The sequence below is a fragment of the Bufo bufo genome, chromosome 3, assembly GCF_905171765.1.
Source record: "Bufo bufo chromosome 3, aBufBuf1.1, whole genome shotgun sequence".
In the NCBI taxonomy this organism is placed as follows: domain Eukaryota; kingdom Metazoa; phylum Chordata; class Amphibia; order Anura; family Bufonidae; genus Bufo; species Bufo bufo.
The window spans coordinates 132432860-132448609 of record NC_053391.1 but is presented as its reverse complement, the minus strand read 5'-3'; the positions used below and the strand labels follow the sequence as shown (position 1 = coordinate 132448609).

Below are 15750 nucleotides of genomic sequence, written 5' to 3'. Positions count from 1 at the left end.
AGGGGACAGGGGTCACCCCTGACGAGTGCTATTTCTTATGCCGAACTCAGAGGATAGGACCCCGTTAACTTTCGTCGAGGCAGTTGGGGAGGTATAGAGAGAACGGATGCAGGCCATCATACAGTCGCCTATACCTATATTGGTTAAAACCTCAAAAAGCCAAGGCCAGCTTACCCTGTCAAAATCTTTTTGGCATCTGTAGACAGGAGACATAATGAGGAGCGTTGTAGTTTGACCTGGTGAATCAGATTTAAAACTTTAGTCGTGTTATCATGGGCCTCTCTGGAGGGTATAAAACCTACTTGGTCGGTGTGGATAAGATCTGTTAAATGAGGGATCAGGCGTGAAGCTAAAATTTTTGTAAATTGTTTTAGGTCTACATTTAATAGGGAGATAGGGCGGTAACTTGTGCAGGCTGCTGGATCCTTTCCCTCTTTATGTATCACTGTGATATGTGCATGCGTCATGTCTCTAGGGAGTGTGTTCCCTACTGCTATCGAGTTCAGCACCTTCGTGAGTGGAGTTTTTAGAAAGTTTAAATACTTCTTGTAGTAAGAGGCCGTTAGTCCGTCCGGGCCTGGGGCTTTACTTGATTGCATTGATTTTAAAGCTTCCGTTAATTCCTCCTCTGAAATAGGTTCATTAAGGGCTTCTTCTGCCCCTAGTAAGTAGAGTTTTGGTGTGTATGTCAAGTTTCTCCTTAAGTTTCCCTCTCGCTACTAATAGAGCTGAGTGAAAGGCTAGGGAGTGAGATTGTTTGTGTGCTTGTTCTAAGCGAGAGACCTCAGTAAGGAGGTGTGATATTTTGGCCGCTCTCTCCTTTTTTAGTCTTGCTCCGTGTTTAATGAGTGCCCCTCTCACTACACACTTATGGGCAGCACATACTGTAAAAGGGGAGATGTCACCCACTTGATTCTCTTCAAAATAATGTGATGGGACCTGTTGGATGTCTTGTGATACTTCTATGTCTTGTAGCAGGGATTCATTTAGTCTCCACTGCCAAGGATTAGAAGCGGGGAGTGGGGTTTTCAGGGAGACGTGTAGCATTGCATGGTCTGAGAAAGTCATAGAGTCTATAGAGGAGGAGTCCAGAGATGACATTGCCACATGCGGGATCAAAAAGTAATCCAGTCTAGAGTATACATCCCTTGCTGAAGAGTAATAAGTATAGTCTCTGACTTCTGGATCAATCGCTCTCCAGACATCCACCAGTTGGTATGAGTGTAGAAGGCGCTTAATGCAGTGTAAGTACGAGTAGGCTAAATGGGAGGCTCCCCTGGATACATCTACCAATGGGTCCAGAGCAAAGTTTAAATCCCCTCCAACCAATAGCATACCTTCTGTGAAACCTTCTAGTCTAGATGGAATACTCAATAGGGTCTTTAATTGGTTAGTATTGGCTAGGGTATAAAGCTGACCGGCAGTCCGACCTTTCAAAAATAGGAATCTACCTTCCTCATCTGTTTGCATATCTACAAATTTCCCAGGGGGTAGTTCTAGATATCAGTATGCTTACTCCTTGTCACGGGGTTCCGAAGGTGCACTCGGTCCCCCATTGCCCACAGACCTGTTGCTTAGCTTTGGGAATGAGGATCTGTGTTTGACCTCATTCCCAGGGCGGCTTTACTAGCTGGGTGGTTCCCTGCTCCTAGTCTGCCTTGAGCGCCGAGCTGATCACTCGGTGCTCGACTGGTTGGTCTGTCGGTCATGTGACGCTGGCCACGTCACATGACCCTCACTCCCCACTATAAATACAGGCAGCCTGCTGGCTACAGGTTGCCTGTTAATTTCTAGGTTCCTGGCTATTTGTTGGACTGCTGAATACTTACCTGATCCTGTTCCCTGACCATCCTTTTGCCTGCTCCTCTTGTACTGCGCATCCGTCCTGGTATTGTGACCTCGGCTCCCACCTGACTACTCTCTTAGGACTCCTCTTGTACTTCTCTGCTCTCCTGGTATTTGACCCCGGCTTCTCCTGACCATTCTTTGCTTAATCCTTTGTACTGCGTAGCTCTCTTGGTTCTGACCCGGTCCGTTCATGTTCCGTATTTTGTCTTGTCTGTCTTCCCTGCACATATCCTAAGTTAGGGACTGTCGTCCAGTTGTCCCCTGTCATCAGGACTCGTGAGGCAAGTAGGCAGGGCCAGGGGTGAGGGTGGAGCGCAGTGGTCACTATCCTTCCCCCTGTGTGTGTGTGGACATGACCGTTACACTCCTCTTGATTTTGAGATGGAGTAACAGCTATGTATGATAAGTGTCTGGGTACCTGGGAGATTTAAACAAAGGGAGTGCATCCTTTCAGAAGTGTGTTTCCTGTATTAGAGCAATATGTACCTTTTTACTCCATAGGAGCCGCAGAATGGAGGACCTTTTCTCCGGTGTATTGAAACCGTTGGCATTGATAGAGGCAAATCTGATGGTAGACATGTTTCTGACCTGTATCACAAGAGATAGAAAGAGAATGGGGAAAGGGACAAGAGGGGAGGGGGGGGGGGGGGGCTGGAGAAGGAGAAACAAGAACACAAGGAGAGGGTGGGTACCAGCAAAAGGTTACCCTACAATTAAGGGTGTACAAAAGGGTAGCTTTAGAAGTATCTATCCGTTGCAGCTACTCCAGAACAGGAAAAATACAACAGTAGGTGAACCAAGACTGTGGAATCTAAAACCCACTTGGCAGTTCTAGGAAAGCCCCAAAAAATAGGGGAGCCGACCCAGAACCGCTGCCCTATGTGGGGAAGGAAAGAGCACTTGAAGTTGCTTCCCTTTCCCTGGACCCAGTATATTGGATATACCAGATGACCTTTTGGGGCGAACAGGGCGAGTGTAGGAGTAATCTGTCCTACCACTAAGGGCCATGATTTTGCCACTCCTTTAGTAAGAGGATGGAACTTATTCTAAGGAGGGATGTCCCTAAAAGGTGAGCAATAAGTGAAATGAGAAACATAGCAAAGAACTTCAGACCCCATTTGTCAGGGTGGTATCCCCCGGAGGATCCTGAGCTGCCGTCTGCGTCCCTAGAGAGAGTTAATTTGAGTGCTTGTCACGGGAGCGAGGAGGCATTGTGGCTGCTAACCCTTTACATTTCTTACACTCTTTTGAGCAGCAGTGTGGTGCTCTTACTGTACAAATTTGAGAAAAGTTTGTCTTTCTCTGGAGGACCCAATAGGTATAATTTATGACATGGGCAGCTCCCTGATATCAGTGGGTACCATGTAATGCTTAGTTTGCACTGTGATTGCACTACTTGCTTCTATGTACCCATGGAGATACAGTAACATCCTAATGCAGCGGGACACCCGGTGTTTTGTAAGTTTGTTTTCACAGGACCGATATTACAAAAAAGAGATTTGTCCAAAGTGGACAACCACTTTAAAAGGATTTTCGTCGAGCAAATCTCATAAGGTGTGGTCGCAATGGATAGAGTTTCAAGATTCCCCAGAACTTTTATCAATACTCTCATTGTAAATGGCTGGCACTCTCTTCATATACTCCTCCTCCTGTCCTCTTCCTTCCCCTCCCCCCCTCTCTTTTTTCTCTTTATCTCCATTTTTTCCTCCTTCACCTGCCAGTTCTTTTCTTATATGTTTAGCATTACCTTGTCAAGGAAAGTGTTGGGGTTAGTCCCCCTTGTCATACTAACATGTCACATTGCAGAGATACTTTTGCTGGCATGTATTCATGTTGATACATATGTATACTATGTACATCATTGGATGAAATGTGGACATGTTAAATGTTTGATAAATGAACTTAATAAAAACAGTTTAAACATAAAAGGATTTTCAGACCTATCTTCAGGATAGGTCATCAGATTGTTGGAGGTCCAGTCAGCTGTTGAGGCCATGGCGCCCCGATGAGTGCTATGGACTCTTCCTAGGCCAATTATATCATGTTCATCGGTCACATGGTCTATGTGTAGCTCAGTCCTATTCAAGTGAATGGGCCTGGGCTGCAAAAAAGTAAAATAGAATTTAAAAAATGTAATTTATTGCGTTGTGCTTTGTATACTGTGAGGAGGTGACAGAGTAAACCAGGGTGCCATTGCCTCTTCAAACAGACGATCTGTGGCGGATCAGATATTTTTTACTCCCTGGAAATCACTTTAACATGATGATAAGAATTAGCTTTTATTTCCTAATTTTTTAGAGGGGGCTTCAGGGAGGAGCTTCCCTTTAATTGCCATGCCATTCACCTTCTCTTGATATCACATCATCGTAGTAAATTTGTCTAATTTGTATAGTCACACCGAAACTGTTCCCATCCTAGCTATTGGGTGATTGTTGTGCAGTTACCTTGTAACATGAATGTAAAAGTATATTACATCCTACAGAAGGTTTTACTATTCCTGTCAAATCACATGATGTCTAGACAATCTGAGTGGCCCTTTAACTCAGTTTGACATTGACAGATGTCCTCTTGCATGTGATATGGTCAGCTTCCTCTGTGCCTTGAGCCTTCCTTCCCCACGCTTAGACCGTAAACACTGGCACAACGAGCAGGAAGTTTCCTCTTTCACAAGACTTACAAATGTTACATCAGACACTATTTACCAACAATCCGAAAAAAGAACGTCCTGTGAAATAAAAGTGAACTGTAGCCGCTCTATCTCCATTCATTAGAACAGTGCATACTAAGGGTCTGCGCTAATACCTTGTTGTCTTATGTAGGGAACTAATTATCTTATATTGAGGACTTCAATTATGTAAAAGGATTGAATTATGGCTAAATATGCAAGGGGTCTAGACTGCATCCCTCTACACGTGCTGGGGAAATTATCCTCAGTAATTGATAACGCGTTGTATATTGATTCCTGTGACTCTTTTCACTGGCAAGTAGTCTAGAATTTAGTTCATGTTTTTATTTTTAACCACCTCCGGACCGCCTAACGCAGGATCGCGTTCCGGAGGTGGCAGCGCTGCGCACAGTCACGCATATACGCGTCATCTCGCGAGACGCGAGATTTCCTGTGAACGCGCGCACACAGGCGCGCGCGCTCACAGGAACGGAAGGTAAGAGAGTTGATCTCCAGCCTGCCAGCGGCGATCGTTCGCTGGCAGGCTGGAGATGTGTTTTTTTTAACCCCTAACAGGTATATTAGACGCTGTTTTGATAACAGCGTCTAATATACCTGCTACCTGGTCCTCTGGTGGTCCCCTTTGTTTGGATCGACCACCAGAGGACACAGGTAGCTCAGTAAAGTAGCACCAAGCACCACTACACTACACTACACCCCCCCCCCATCACTTATTAACCCCTTATTAGCCCCTGATCACCCCTAATCACCCCTGATCACCCCATATAGACTCCCTGATCACCCCCCTGTCATTGATTACCCCCCTGTCATTGATCAACCCCCTGTAAAGCTCCATTCAGACGTCCGCATGATTTTTACGGATCCACTGATAGATGGATCGGATCCGCAAAACGCATCCGGACGTCTGAATGAAGCCTTACAGGGGCATGATCAATGACTGTGGTGATCACCCCATATAGACTCCCTGATCACCCCCCTGTCATTGATTACCCCCCTGTCATTGATTACCCCCCTGTAAAGCTCCATTCAGATGTCCGCATGATTTTTACGGATGCACTGATACATGGATCGGATCCGCAAAACGCATCCGGTCGTCTGAATGAAGCCTTACAGGGGCATGATCAATGACTGTGGTGATCACCCCCCTGTCATTGATTACCCCCCTGTAAAGCTCCATTCAGATGTCCGCATGATTTTTACGGATGCACTGATAGATGGATCGGATCCGCAAAACGCATCCGGACGTCTGAATGAAGCCTTACAGGGGCATGATCAATGACTGTGGTGATCACCCCATATAGACTCCCTGATCACCCCCCTGTCATTGATTACCCCCCTGTCATTGATTACCCCCCTGTAAAGCTCCATTCAGATGTCCGCATGATTTTTACGGATGCACTGATAGATGGATCGGATCCGCAAAACGCATCCGGACGTCTGAATGAAGCCTTACAGGGGCATGATCAATGACTGTGGTGATCACCCCATATAGACTCCCTGATCACCCCCCTGTAAAGCTCCATTCAGATGTCCGCATGATTTTTACGGATGCACTGATACATGGATCGGATCCGCAAAACGCATCCGGTCGTCTGAATGAAGCCTTACAGGGGCATGATCAATGACTGTGGTGATCACCCCCCTGTCATTGATTACCCCCCTGTAAAGCTCCATTCAGATGTCCGCATGATTTTTACGGATGCACTGATAGATGGATCCGATCCGCAAAACGCATCCGGACGTCTGAATGAAGCCTTACAGGGGCATGATCAATGACTGTGGTGATCACCCCATATAGACTCCCTGATCACCCCCCTGTCATTGATCACCCCCCTGTCATTGATTACCCCCCTGTAAAGCTCCATTCAGATGTCCGCATGATTTTTACGGATGCACTGATAGATGGATCCGATCCGCAAAACGCATCCGGACGTCTGAATGAAGCCTTACAGGGGCATGATCAATGACTGTGGTGATCACCCCATATAGACTCCCTGATCACCCCCCTGTCATTGATCACCCCCCTGTCATTGATTACCCCCCTGTAAAGCTCCATTCAGATGTCCGCATGATTTTTACGGATGCACTGATAGATGGATCGGATCCGCAAAACGCATCCGGACGTCTGAATGAAGCCTTACACGGGCGTGATCAATGACTGTGGTTATCACCCCATATAGACTCCCTGATCACCCCCCTGTCATTGATCACCCCCCTGTCATTTATCACCCCCCTGTCATTTAGCACCCCTCTGTAAGGCTCCATTCAGATATTTTTTTGGCCCAAGTTAGCAGAATTTTTTTTTTTTTTTCTTACAAAGTCTCATATTCCACTAACTTGTGTCAAAAAATAAAATCTCACATGAACTCACCATACCCCTCACGGAATCCAAATGCGTAAAATTTTTTAGACATTTATATTCCAGACTTCTTCTCACGCTTTAGGGCCCCTAGAATGCCAGGGCAGTATAAATACCCCACATGTGACCCCATTTCGGAAAGAAGACACCCCCAGGTATTCCGTGAGGGGCATATTGAGTCCATGAAAGATTGAAATTTTTGTCCCAAGTTAGCGGAACGGGAGACTTAGTGAGAAAAAAATTAAAAATATCAATTTCCGCTAACTTGTGCCAAAAAAAAAAAATTTCTATGAACTCGCCATGCCCCTCATTGAATACCTTGGGGTGTCTTCTTTCCAAAATGGGGTCACATGTGGGGTATTTATACTGCCCTGGCATTCTAGGGGCCCCAAAGCGTGAGAAGAAGTCTGGTATCCAAATGTCTAAAAATGCCCTCCTAAAAGGAATTTGGGCACCTTTGCGCATCTAGGCTGCAAAAAAGTGTCACACATCTGGTATCGCCGTACTCAGGAGAAGTTGGGGAATGTGTTTTGGGGTGTCATTTTACATATACCCATGCTGGGTGAGAGAAATATCTTGGTCAAATGCCAACTTTGTATAAAAAAATGGGAAAAGTTGTCTTTTGCCAAGATATTTCTCTCACCCAGCATGGGTATATGTAAAATGACACCCCAAAACACATTCCCCAACTTCTCCTGAATACGGCGATACCACATGTGTGACACTTTTTTGCAGCCTAGGTGGGCAAAGGGGCCCATATTCCAAAGAGCACCTTTAGGATTTCACAGGTCATTTACCTACTTACCACACATTAGGGCCCCTGGAAAATGCCAGGGCAGTATAACTACCCCACAAGTGACCCCATTTTGGAAAGAAGACACCCCAAGGTATTCTGTGAGGGGCATGGCGAGTTCCTAGAATTTTTTATTTTTTGTCACAAGTTAGTGGAAAATGCTTATTTTTTTTTTTTTTTTTTTTTTCATACAAAGTCTCATATTCCACTAACTTGTGACAAAAAATAAAAACTTCCATGAACTCACTTTGCCCATCAGCGAATACCTTGGGGTCTCTTCTTTCCAAAATGGGGTCACTTGTGGGGTAGTTATACTGCCCTGGCATTCTAGGGGCCCAAATGTGTGGTAAGGAGTTTGAAATCAAATTCTGTAAAAAATGACCTGTGAAATCCGAAAGGTGCTCTTTTGAATATGGGCCCCTTTGCCCACCTCGGCTGCAAAAAAGTGTCACACATCTGGTATCTCCGTAATCGGGAGAAGTTGGGGAATGTGTTCTGGGGTGTCATTTTACATATACCCATGCTGGGTGAGAGAAATATCTTGGCAAAAGACAACTTTTCCCATTTTTTTTATACAAAGTTGGCATTTGACCAAGATATTTATCTCACCCAGCATGGGTATATGTAAAAAGACACCCCAAAACACATTCCTCAACTTCTCCTGAATACAGAGATACCAGATGTGTGACACTTTTTTGCAGCCTAGGTGGGCAAAGGGGCCCACATTCCAAAGAGCACCTTTCGGATTTCACAGGTCATTTACCTACTTACCACACATTTGGGCCCCTAGAATGCCAGGGCAGTATAACTACCACACAAGTGACCCCATTTTGGAAAGAAGAGACCCCAAGGTATTCGCTGATGGGCATAGTGAGTTCATGGAAGTTTTTATTTTTTGTCACAAGTTTGTGGAATATGAGACTTTGTATGAAAAAAAAAAAAAAAAAAAAAAAATCATCATTTTCCACTAACTTGTGACAAAAAAAAAAAAATTCTAGGAACTCGCCATGCCCCTCACGGAATACCTTGGGGTGTCTTCTTTCCAAAATGGGGTCACTTGTGGGGTAGTTATACTGCCCTGGTATTCTAGGGGCCCAAATGTGTGGTAAGGAGTTTGAAATCAAATTCAGGAAAAAATGAGGAGTGAAATCCGAAAGGTGCTCTTTGGAATATGGGCCCCTTTGCCCACCTAGGCTGCAAAAAAGTGTCACACATCTGGTATCCCCGTACTCAGGAGAAGTTGAGGAATGTGTTTTGGGGTGTCTTTTTACATATACCCATGCTGGGTGAGATAAATATCTTGGTCAAATGACAACTTTGTATAAAAAAATGGGAAAAGTTGTCTTTTGCCAAGATATTTCTCTCACCCAGCATGGGTATATATAAAATGACACCCCAAAACACATTCCCCACCTTCTCCTGAGTACGGAGATACCAGATGTGTGACACTTTTTTGCAGCCTAGGTGGGCAAAGGGGCCCATATTCCAAAGAGCACCTTTCGGATTTCACAGGTCATTTTTTCCTGAATTTGATTTCAAACTCCTTACCACACATTTGGGCCCCTAGAATGCCAGGGCAGTATAACTACCCCACAAGTGACCCCATTTTGGAAAGAAGAGACCCCAAGGTATTCGCTGATGGGCATAGTGAGTTCATAGAAGTTTTTATTTTTTGTCACAAGTTAGTGGAATATGAGACTTTGTAAGGAAAAAAAAAAAAAAAAAAAAAATCATCATTTTCCGCTAACTTGTGACAAAAAATAAAAAGTTCTATGAACTCACTATGCCCATCAGCGAATACCTTAGGGTGTGTACTTTCAGAAATGGGGTCATTTGTGGGGTGTTTGTACTGTCTGGGCATTGTAGAACCTCAGGAAACATGACAGGTGCTCAGAAAGTCAGAGCTGCTTCAAAAAGCGGAAATTCACATTTTTGTACCATAGTTTGTAAACGCTATAACTTTTACCCAAACCATTTTTTTTTTACCCAAACATTTTTTTTTTATCAAAGACATGTAGAACTATAAATTTAGAGCAAAATTTCTATATGGATGTCGTTTTTTTTGCAAAATTTTACAACTGAAAGTGAAAAATGTCATTTTTTTGCAAAAAAAATCGTTAAATTTCGATTAATAACAAAAAAAGTAAAAATGTCAGCAGCAATGAAATACCACCAAATGAAAGCTCTATTAGTGAGAAGAAAAGGAGGTAAAATTCATTTGGGTGGTAAGTTGCATGACCGAGCAATAAACGGTGAAAGTAGTGTAGGTCAGAAGTGTAAAAAGTGGCCTGGTCTTTCAGGGTGTTTAAGCACTGGGGGCTGAGGTGGTTAAGGAGATCAAATGTAGAACAGTGATCCTTCATGAGTAGTAGCTTGTGTCCTGGATCAACTAGGGCAGGGCTGGCCAACCTGCGACTCTCTAGCTATTGTAAAACTACAACTCCCACCATGCCCTGCTGTAGGCTGATACCTGTAGGCAGACTGGGAATGCTGGGAGTTGTAGTTTTGCAACAGCTGGGGAGCCACAGGTTGGCTAACCCTGAAACCAGTGGAGTACATAGAGGTCAGAGTGCCCCATGGCAAAGATTCAAAGGGCCACCTTTCTGGTTCCTAACTATTGGTACTCCCTCACCTGGAATACGCAGTTAAGTTCTGGGCACCAGTCCATAAACATGATGCCCTGGAGTAAGAAAAAGGGCAAAGGAGAGCAACTAAACTCATAAAGAGCCTGGAAGATCTTAGCTATGAGCAAAGATTTAAAAGAACTGAATTTGTTTAGCCTTGTAAAAAGACATGTAAGGCTACTTTCACACCTGCGTTTCGTGCGGATCCATCTTGTATCTGCACAGACGGATCCACACCGATAATGCAAACGCTTGTATCTGTTCAGAACGGATCCGTTTGCATTATTCTTTTTTAAAAAAGTCTAAGTCAAAACGGATCCGTCCTGACTTACATTGAAAGTCAATGGGGGATGGATCCGTTTCAATTGCACCATATTGTGTCACTGAAAACGGATCTGTCCCCATTGACTTACATTGTAAGTCAGAACAGATCCATTTGGCTCCGTATTGTCTGAACGGATCCTTATTCATTCAGAATGCATTGGGGCTGAACTGATCCATTTTGGGCCGCTTGTGAGAGCCCTGAAACGGATCTCACAAGCGGACTCAGAAACGCCAGTGTGAAAGTAGCCTAAGGTAGGACATGATTAATCTGTACAAATATATAAACAGACCATACCAAAAATATCGAGGGAAGCTATTCTGTGTTAAACCCCCTCAAAAAACAAGGGGACACTCCCTACGCCTGGAGAAAAAATAAGATTCAGTCATAAGAGGAGACAAGCATTCTTTACAGTAAGGGCTGTGAATCTCTGCAATAGCCTGCCACAAGAGCTGGTCACAGCAAATACAGGAGATGGCTTCAAAAAAGTTTAGATGACTTTTTAATTCAAAATAACATTCTCTTATGACAATGTATAGAAGTCATGTTCCACACACCCATTTCATTTGACCCAACCCCTTTTTAAAAGTAAGATGGACTCTGATCCAGGGATTACTGTGAAGAAGTTCGGGTTTGGGTACCAAACATGCGCGATTTTTCTCACGCGAGTGAAAAACGCATTACAATGTTTTGCACTCGCACTGAAAAATCGTGCATGTTCCCGCAACGCACCCGCACCTTTTCCCGCAACGCCCGTGTGAAAGAGGCCTTAGTGAGCACTTCTCCTTTGCCGAGATAATCCATCCCACCTCACAGGTGTGGCATATCAAGGTGCTGATTAGACAGCATGAATATTGCACAGGTGTGCCTTAGACTGCCCACAATAAAAGCCACTCTGAAATGTGCAGTTTGATCACACAACACAATGCCACAGATGTTGCAACGTTTGAGGGAGCGTGCAATTGGCATGCTGACTACAGGAATGTCTATCAGAGCTGTTGCCCGTGCAATGAATGTTCATTTCTCTACCATAAGCCGTCTCCAAAGGCGTTTCAGAGAATTTGGCAGTACATCCAACCGGCCTGCACATCGCTGGCACTTAATAGAAAATGCCTATTCTTGTCCGCAATTGCGGAATAGAATTGCGGACGTGTGAATGGAGCCTTAGCAATAGTCTGCCTGAGCATTAGTCAGTGTAAAGGGGCCCTAGGGGTAAGTTCACAGACCAAAGCCTAAGGCCCCTTGCAGACGAGCATGTCCGGATTATGTCCGGATGCGTTGCGGATGTGCTCAGTGAAAACTGCGCGATTCAGTTTTGTTTGCGATCGCGTTCAGTTTTTATCACCCGGGTGCAATGCGATTTACTGTGTTTTGCACGTGCATCATAAAAAACGGAATATTTAAAAACAACATCTCTTAGCAACCATCCCTGAAAATCGCATCGCATCCGCACTTCCTTGCGGATGTGATGCGATTTTCACGCAGCCCCATTCACTTCTATGGGGCCAGCGTTGCGTGAAAATCGTAGAATATAGAACATGCTGCAATTTTCATGCAACGCAAAAGTGATGCATGAAAACCACCGCTCATGTACACAGACCCATTTAAATGAATGGGTCTGGATTCCGTGTGGGCGCAATTTGTTCGCATCACGCATTGCACCCGCGCGGAATTCTCGCTCGTTTGAAAGGGGCCTAAGAGTAAGGGTTCATGCACACAACCATTGGATGTTTTGCAGACTGCAAATTGCGGATCCGCAATACCAGCTCTGTGCATTCCATATTTTGCGCAACGGAACAGCTGGCCCCTAATAGAACAGTCCTATCCTTGTCCGTAATGCGGATAGGACATGTTGAATTTTTTTTCGGAACAGCCATGCAGACTTACAGAAACAGAATGCACACGGAGTCATTTCTTTTTTTGCGCCCTCATTGAAGTGAATGGTTCTGCATACAGGCCAAAAAAAAAACGAAACTGAAAAAAAATAAGTGTACATGAGCTCTAATACTCTGGTAAGTAGTTTACCTGTGGAACCCACTGCAGAAAGCCAAGGCTGAGCCCAGGATCTCTGTCGTATATCTGCATGGTAATTAGCCCAATGAATGGGGCTTATCAGCGTATGGCCACCCGCTGCACTCAAAGTGCCGAAACCATGGTGAGATAGGGCAGGGCGCTGAAAGAACTATTGGTCATTGCCTGCCATTGAAAACTATGGGAGGCAGATTTGACTAGTTTTTCCCTGCTGGTTCCTGTGGTCTAAGGGTTCCAGTCCTTTTACACTTTAGCCATGATTAGTGTGTGGGTCTTTCTGCAGTGGACAGAGATAATTTTTCTGAGTAAACCTTAAGCAGATTTCCAGACTCCCACCATATTATGTGCCTTAGTATTTGTAATAAAATGTACTCATTCTCATTTTTTTTTTGCTTGAAGTTTATGATTTTTAGTAATAAGCTCTTTTTTTTTGTATTTTTCTTCCAAGACTTCTTTGGTGGTCCCCGGTCCCTTTCTTCTCAACAACCTCCTCTTAGTTACCAAGAAAACCATGGCTACCTAACATATAATGATGGAACCAGCAGCCATTCACATTCTACCATTGCTTGCCCAAGAGTCCCACAGGTTGGCAGATATATGCATTTAACTATGTGTGAGCACTTTTCTTCATTTTTCTTTTTTACTTTTGTTTTGTCTGGTTCAGCTGGTTTATATATTATTACTATTAACCTTTCCAGTTCCTCTTACACTAATTGTAATATTTGTCCTTCCTCCTACTCACTTCTCTTTCCTAATTTAACAGGTTTTTAAGTGAATATATACAACTATTACCTATATATACCGTATATGTTGACTATGTATAAAATAACTACTTTATTTTATCAGACCCACAGCTCTTATATCTCCCGGTCAGATTCCTGTTTTTCAAGCCCTGTACTCTCCTCTGGATATGGTGCTGCTGCAGTGCCATGTACACCTTCAAACACCGAAACCAAACCACTGTGCCACTACCCAGAATCTAGTGACAGATACACCACTGAATCCTTCCCTTCAGCCCCAGCTTTACCCATACACTGCATTTCTCCAAATCTACCGCTACAGGATCAAAACCTTTTATTCCCACCAGTATCCTGTCCCAAACCTCCATATAACTCTGTGGCCACTGATGCCACCAACTTAAATCATACTCCCCTTCCCTCTATCCATGCAGATGTCTACCCTCTCTATACAGAACCTTCACCTCATATTGAAGCTCCCCATGTCTTTCCTATGCCCAAAACTAATGTTCGTGTTACACCTAACAAACCCAGAAGATTTTCTGCCGAGACGACAGTAAGATCTCTCTCCAATGTCAGTCAGCAACAGATTTTAGGTAAGGAAAAACAGATAATACAGAAGATTGTATTTGGGTATCAGGGTAACTACATAAAGGATAATAATTTCAGTTGTGTTACCCACAGCAATCAAATTCCAAATTTTGGAAGTTAAGGAGGTTTAGGCTACTTTCACACTAGTGTTAATATTTTCCGGTATTAAGATCAGTCATAGGGTCTCAATACCGGGAAAAAACGCTTCAGTTTTGTCCCAATTAATTGTCAATAGGAACAAAACTTAACTGAACAGAACGGAATGCTCCAAAATGCTGCGGTTTGCTTTCCGTCTTGGGATGAGGAGCAAAACGGATCCGTCATGACCCGTAATGCAAATCAATGGGGACAGTTCCGTTTTCTCAGACACAATCTGATACAATAGAAAACTGATCCGTCCCCCATTGACTTTCAATGGAGTTCATGACGGATCCGTCTTGGGTATGTTAAAGATAATACAACCGGATCCGTTCATAACAGATGCAGATGGTTGTGTTATCAGTAATGGAAGCGTTTTTGCTGAACCCTGCAGGATCCAGCAAAAATGCTAGTGTGAAAGTAGCCGTAGACAGTATGTGACATATCAGTATAGTCAACCAGTCTATCCATAATTAGATTTATATAGAATTTAAGTAAATGTATACTATAGTCACCTCAAATTTGCAATTTTTTCTTCCTTTAAATCAATAAAATGTATGTATTTTATTTTAGTACGTACCACACACATTGTAAAATATGTCACAAAATATTGTGTTTGTCTGGGAAAAAAAAATGAATCTTTACAGTTCCTGTTTTCTCAAATTATTTTTTTCATCACCTAACCCAGACTCTTCTTCAAATATGCCATCTTGTGGACCCAGTGGACTAAATACAACGGTAAGTGATAGGTAGTTATAGCGTCACTAACCTTTCAATAAGCTTTGCATTAATCAATAGTGCATTTTGTGTACATGAGGAATAACACTAACTTTGGTCATTATATCACTTGGCATTTTTAGCAGTTTTCCTTAGTGCATAGTTAGTATCTGGTTTGCAGTTCTCCCAAAGATTGTGGGAGAAGACTAGCTGCCATCTACTGCACACAGTAGACTAACTCAGAAGCAGCCACAGGATTGTGGAGGATATTACTTAGTCTGCTTGTCTGTGTGTGCTCCTTCTCACTCCTCCCCTATCCCCTCTCCATAGACTTGGATTGACATAGGTAATATGATCCTCCTTTTGTCAAAGTGAAAAGCAACTAGCAGGAGGGAGAGAGGTAAACAGCTGATAACATGAGAGCGAGACTTTTCTCACTGATAAGAGAGAGATTCTTGTGGTCGCTCGTACTATTGAATTATGCAAAGTTGTGTAAAAAATTAGTAACCATACAATTTTGGGTTAGTCACCTTGTTGAAGCTGAATTGGTTAGTCACCTTGTTGAAGCTGAATACTGATTTTAACAAAGTTTCACCATTTAGATCTACTTAAAAAGTAAAATCACTGGACAAATACTTTTCTTTCCTGTTTTAGTGCCAGTTTTATTTTATTTTTTTTTTCTTATTTTCTCCATTTGTGTATATGGACTGTTTCAAAATTCTGCTGATTGTCCTTGGAAACAGAGCTCCACTTCACTGTCAGACATATGACCGCACAACTGACATCAAACTATGGAGCTGCCACAATGCAGTTTTCAGGGAATATTACGTGATCAAAATTCAGAATTTGGTGTTAGATATAGATATAAATAGAAGAAAAAACAACTTCATAAAAGTGTTGCACA

The 15750-nt window shown here is 43.4% G+C and overlaps 1 protein-coding gene across 3 annotated transcripts in view; it reads left to right on the top strand.

Moving 5' to 3' along the window:
* MLXIPL (MLX interacting protein like) overlaps window positions 1-15750 on the top strand; it is a 169143-nt gene that overhangs the window by 119361 nt on the left and 34032 nt on the right. For 2 of the 3 annotated variants that reach the window (XR_005777468.1, XM_040423600.1), the window contains exons 8-10: window positions 13112-13248; window positions 13510-13990; window positions 14800-14867. Coding sequence is in view for 2 of the 3 variants with exons in the window: in XM_040423600.1 (XP_040279534.1) it covers window positions 13112-13248; window positions 13510-13990; window positions 14800-14867 (686 nt within the window). In the remaining variant the exon portion in view is untranslated. Of the gene's footprint in view, window positions 1-13111; window positions 13249-13509; window positions 13997-14799; window positions 14868-15750 lie in introns of all 3 variants that reach the window. The other variant, XM_040423601.1, reaches the window with a different exon arrangement.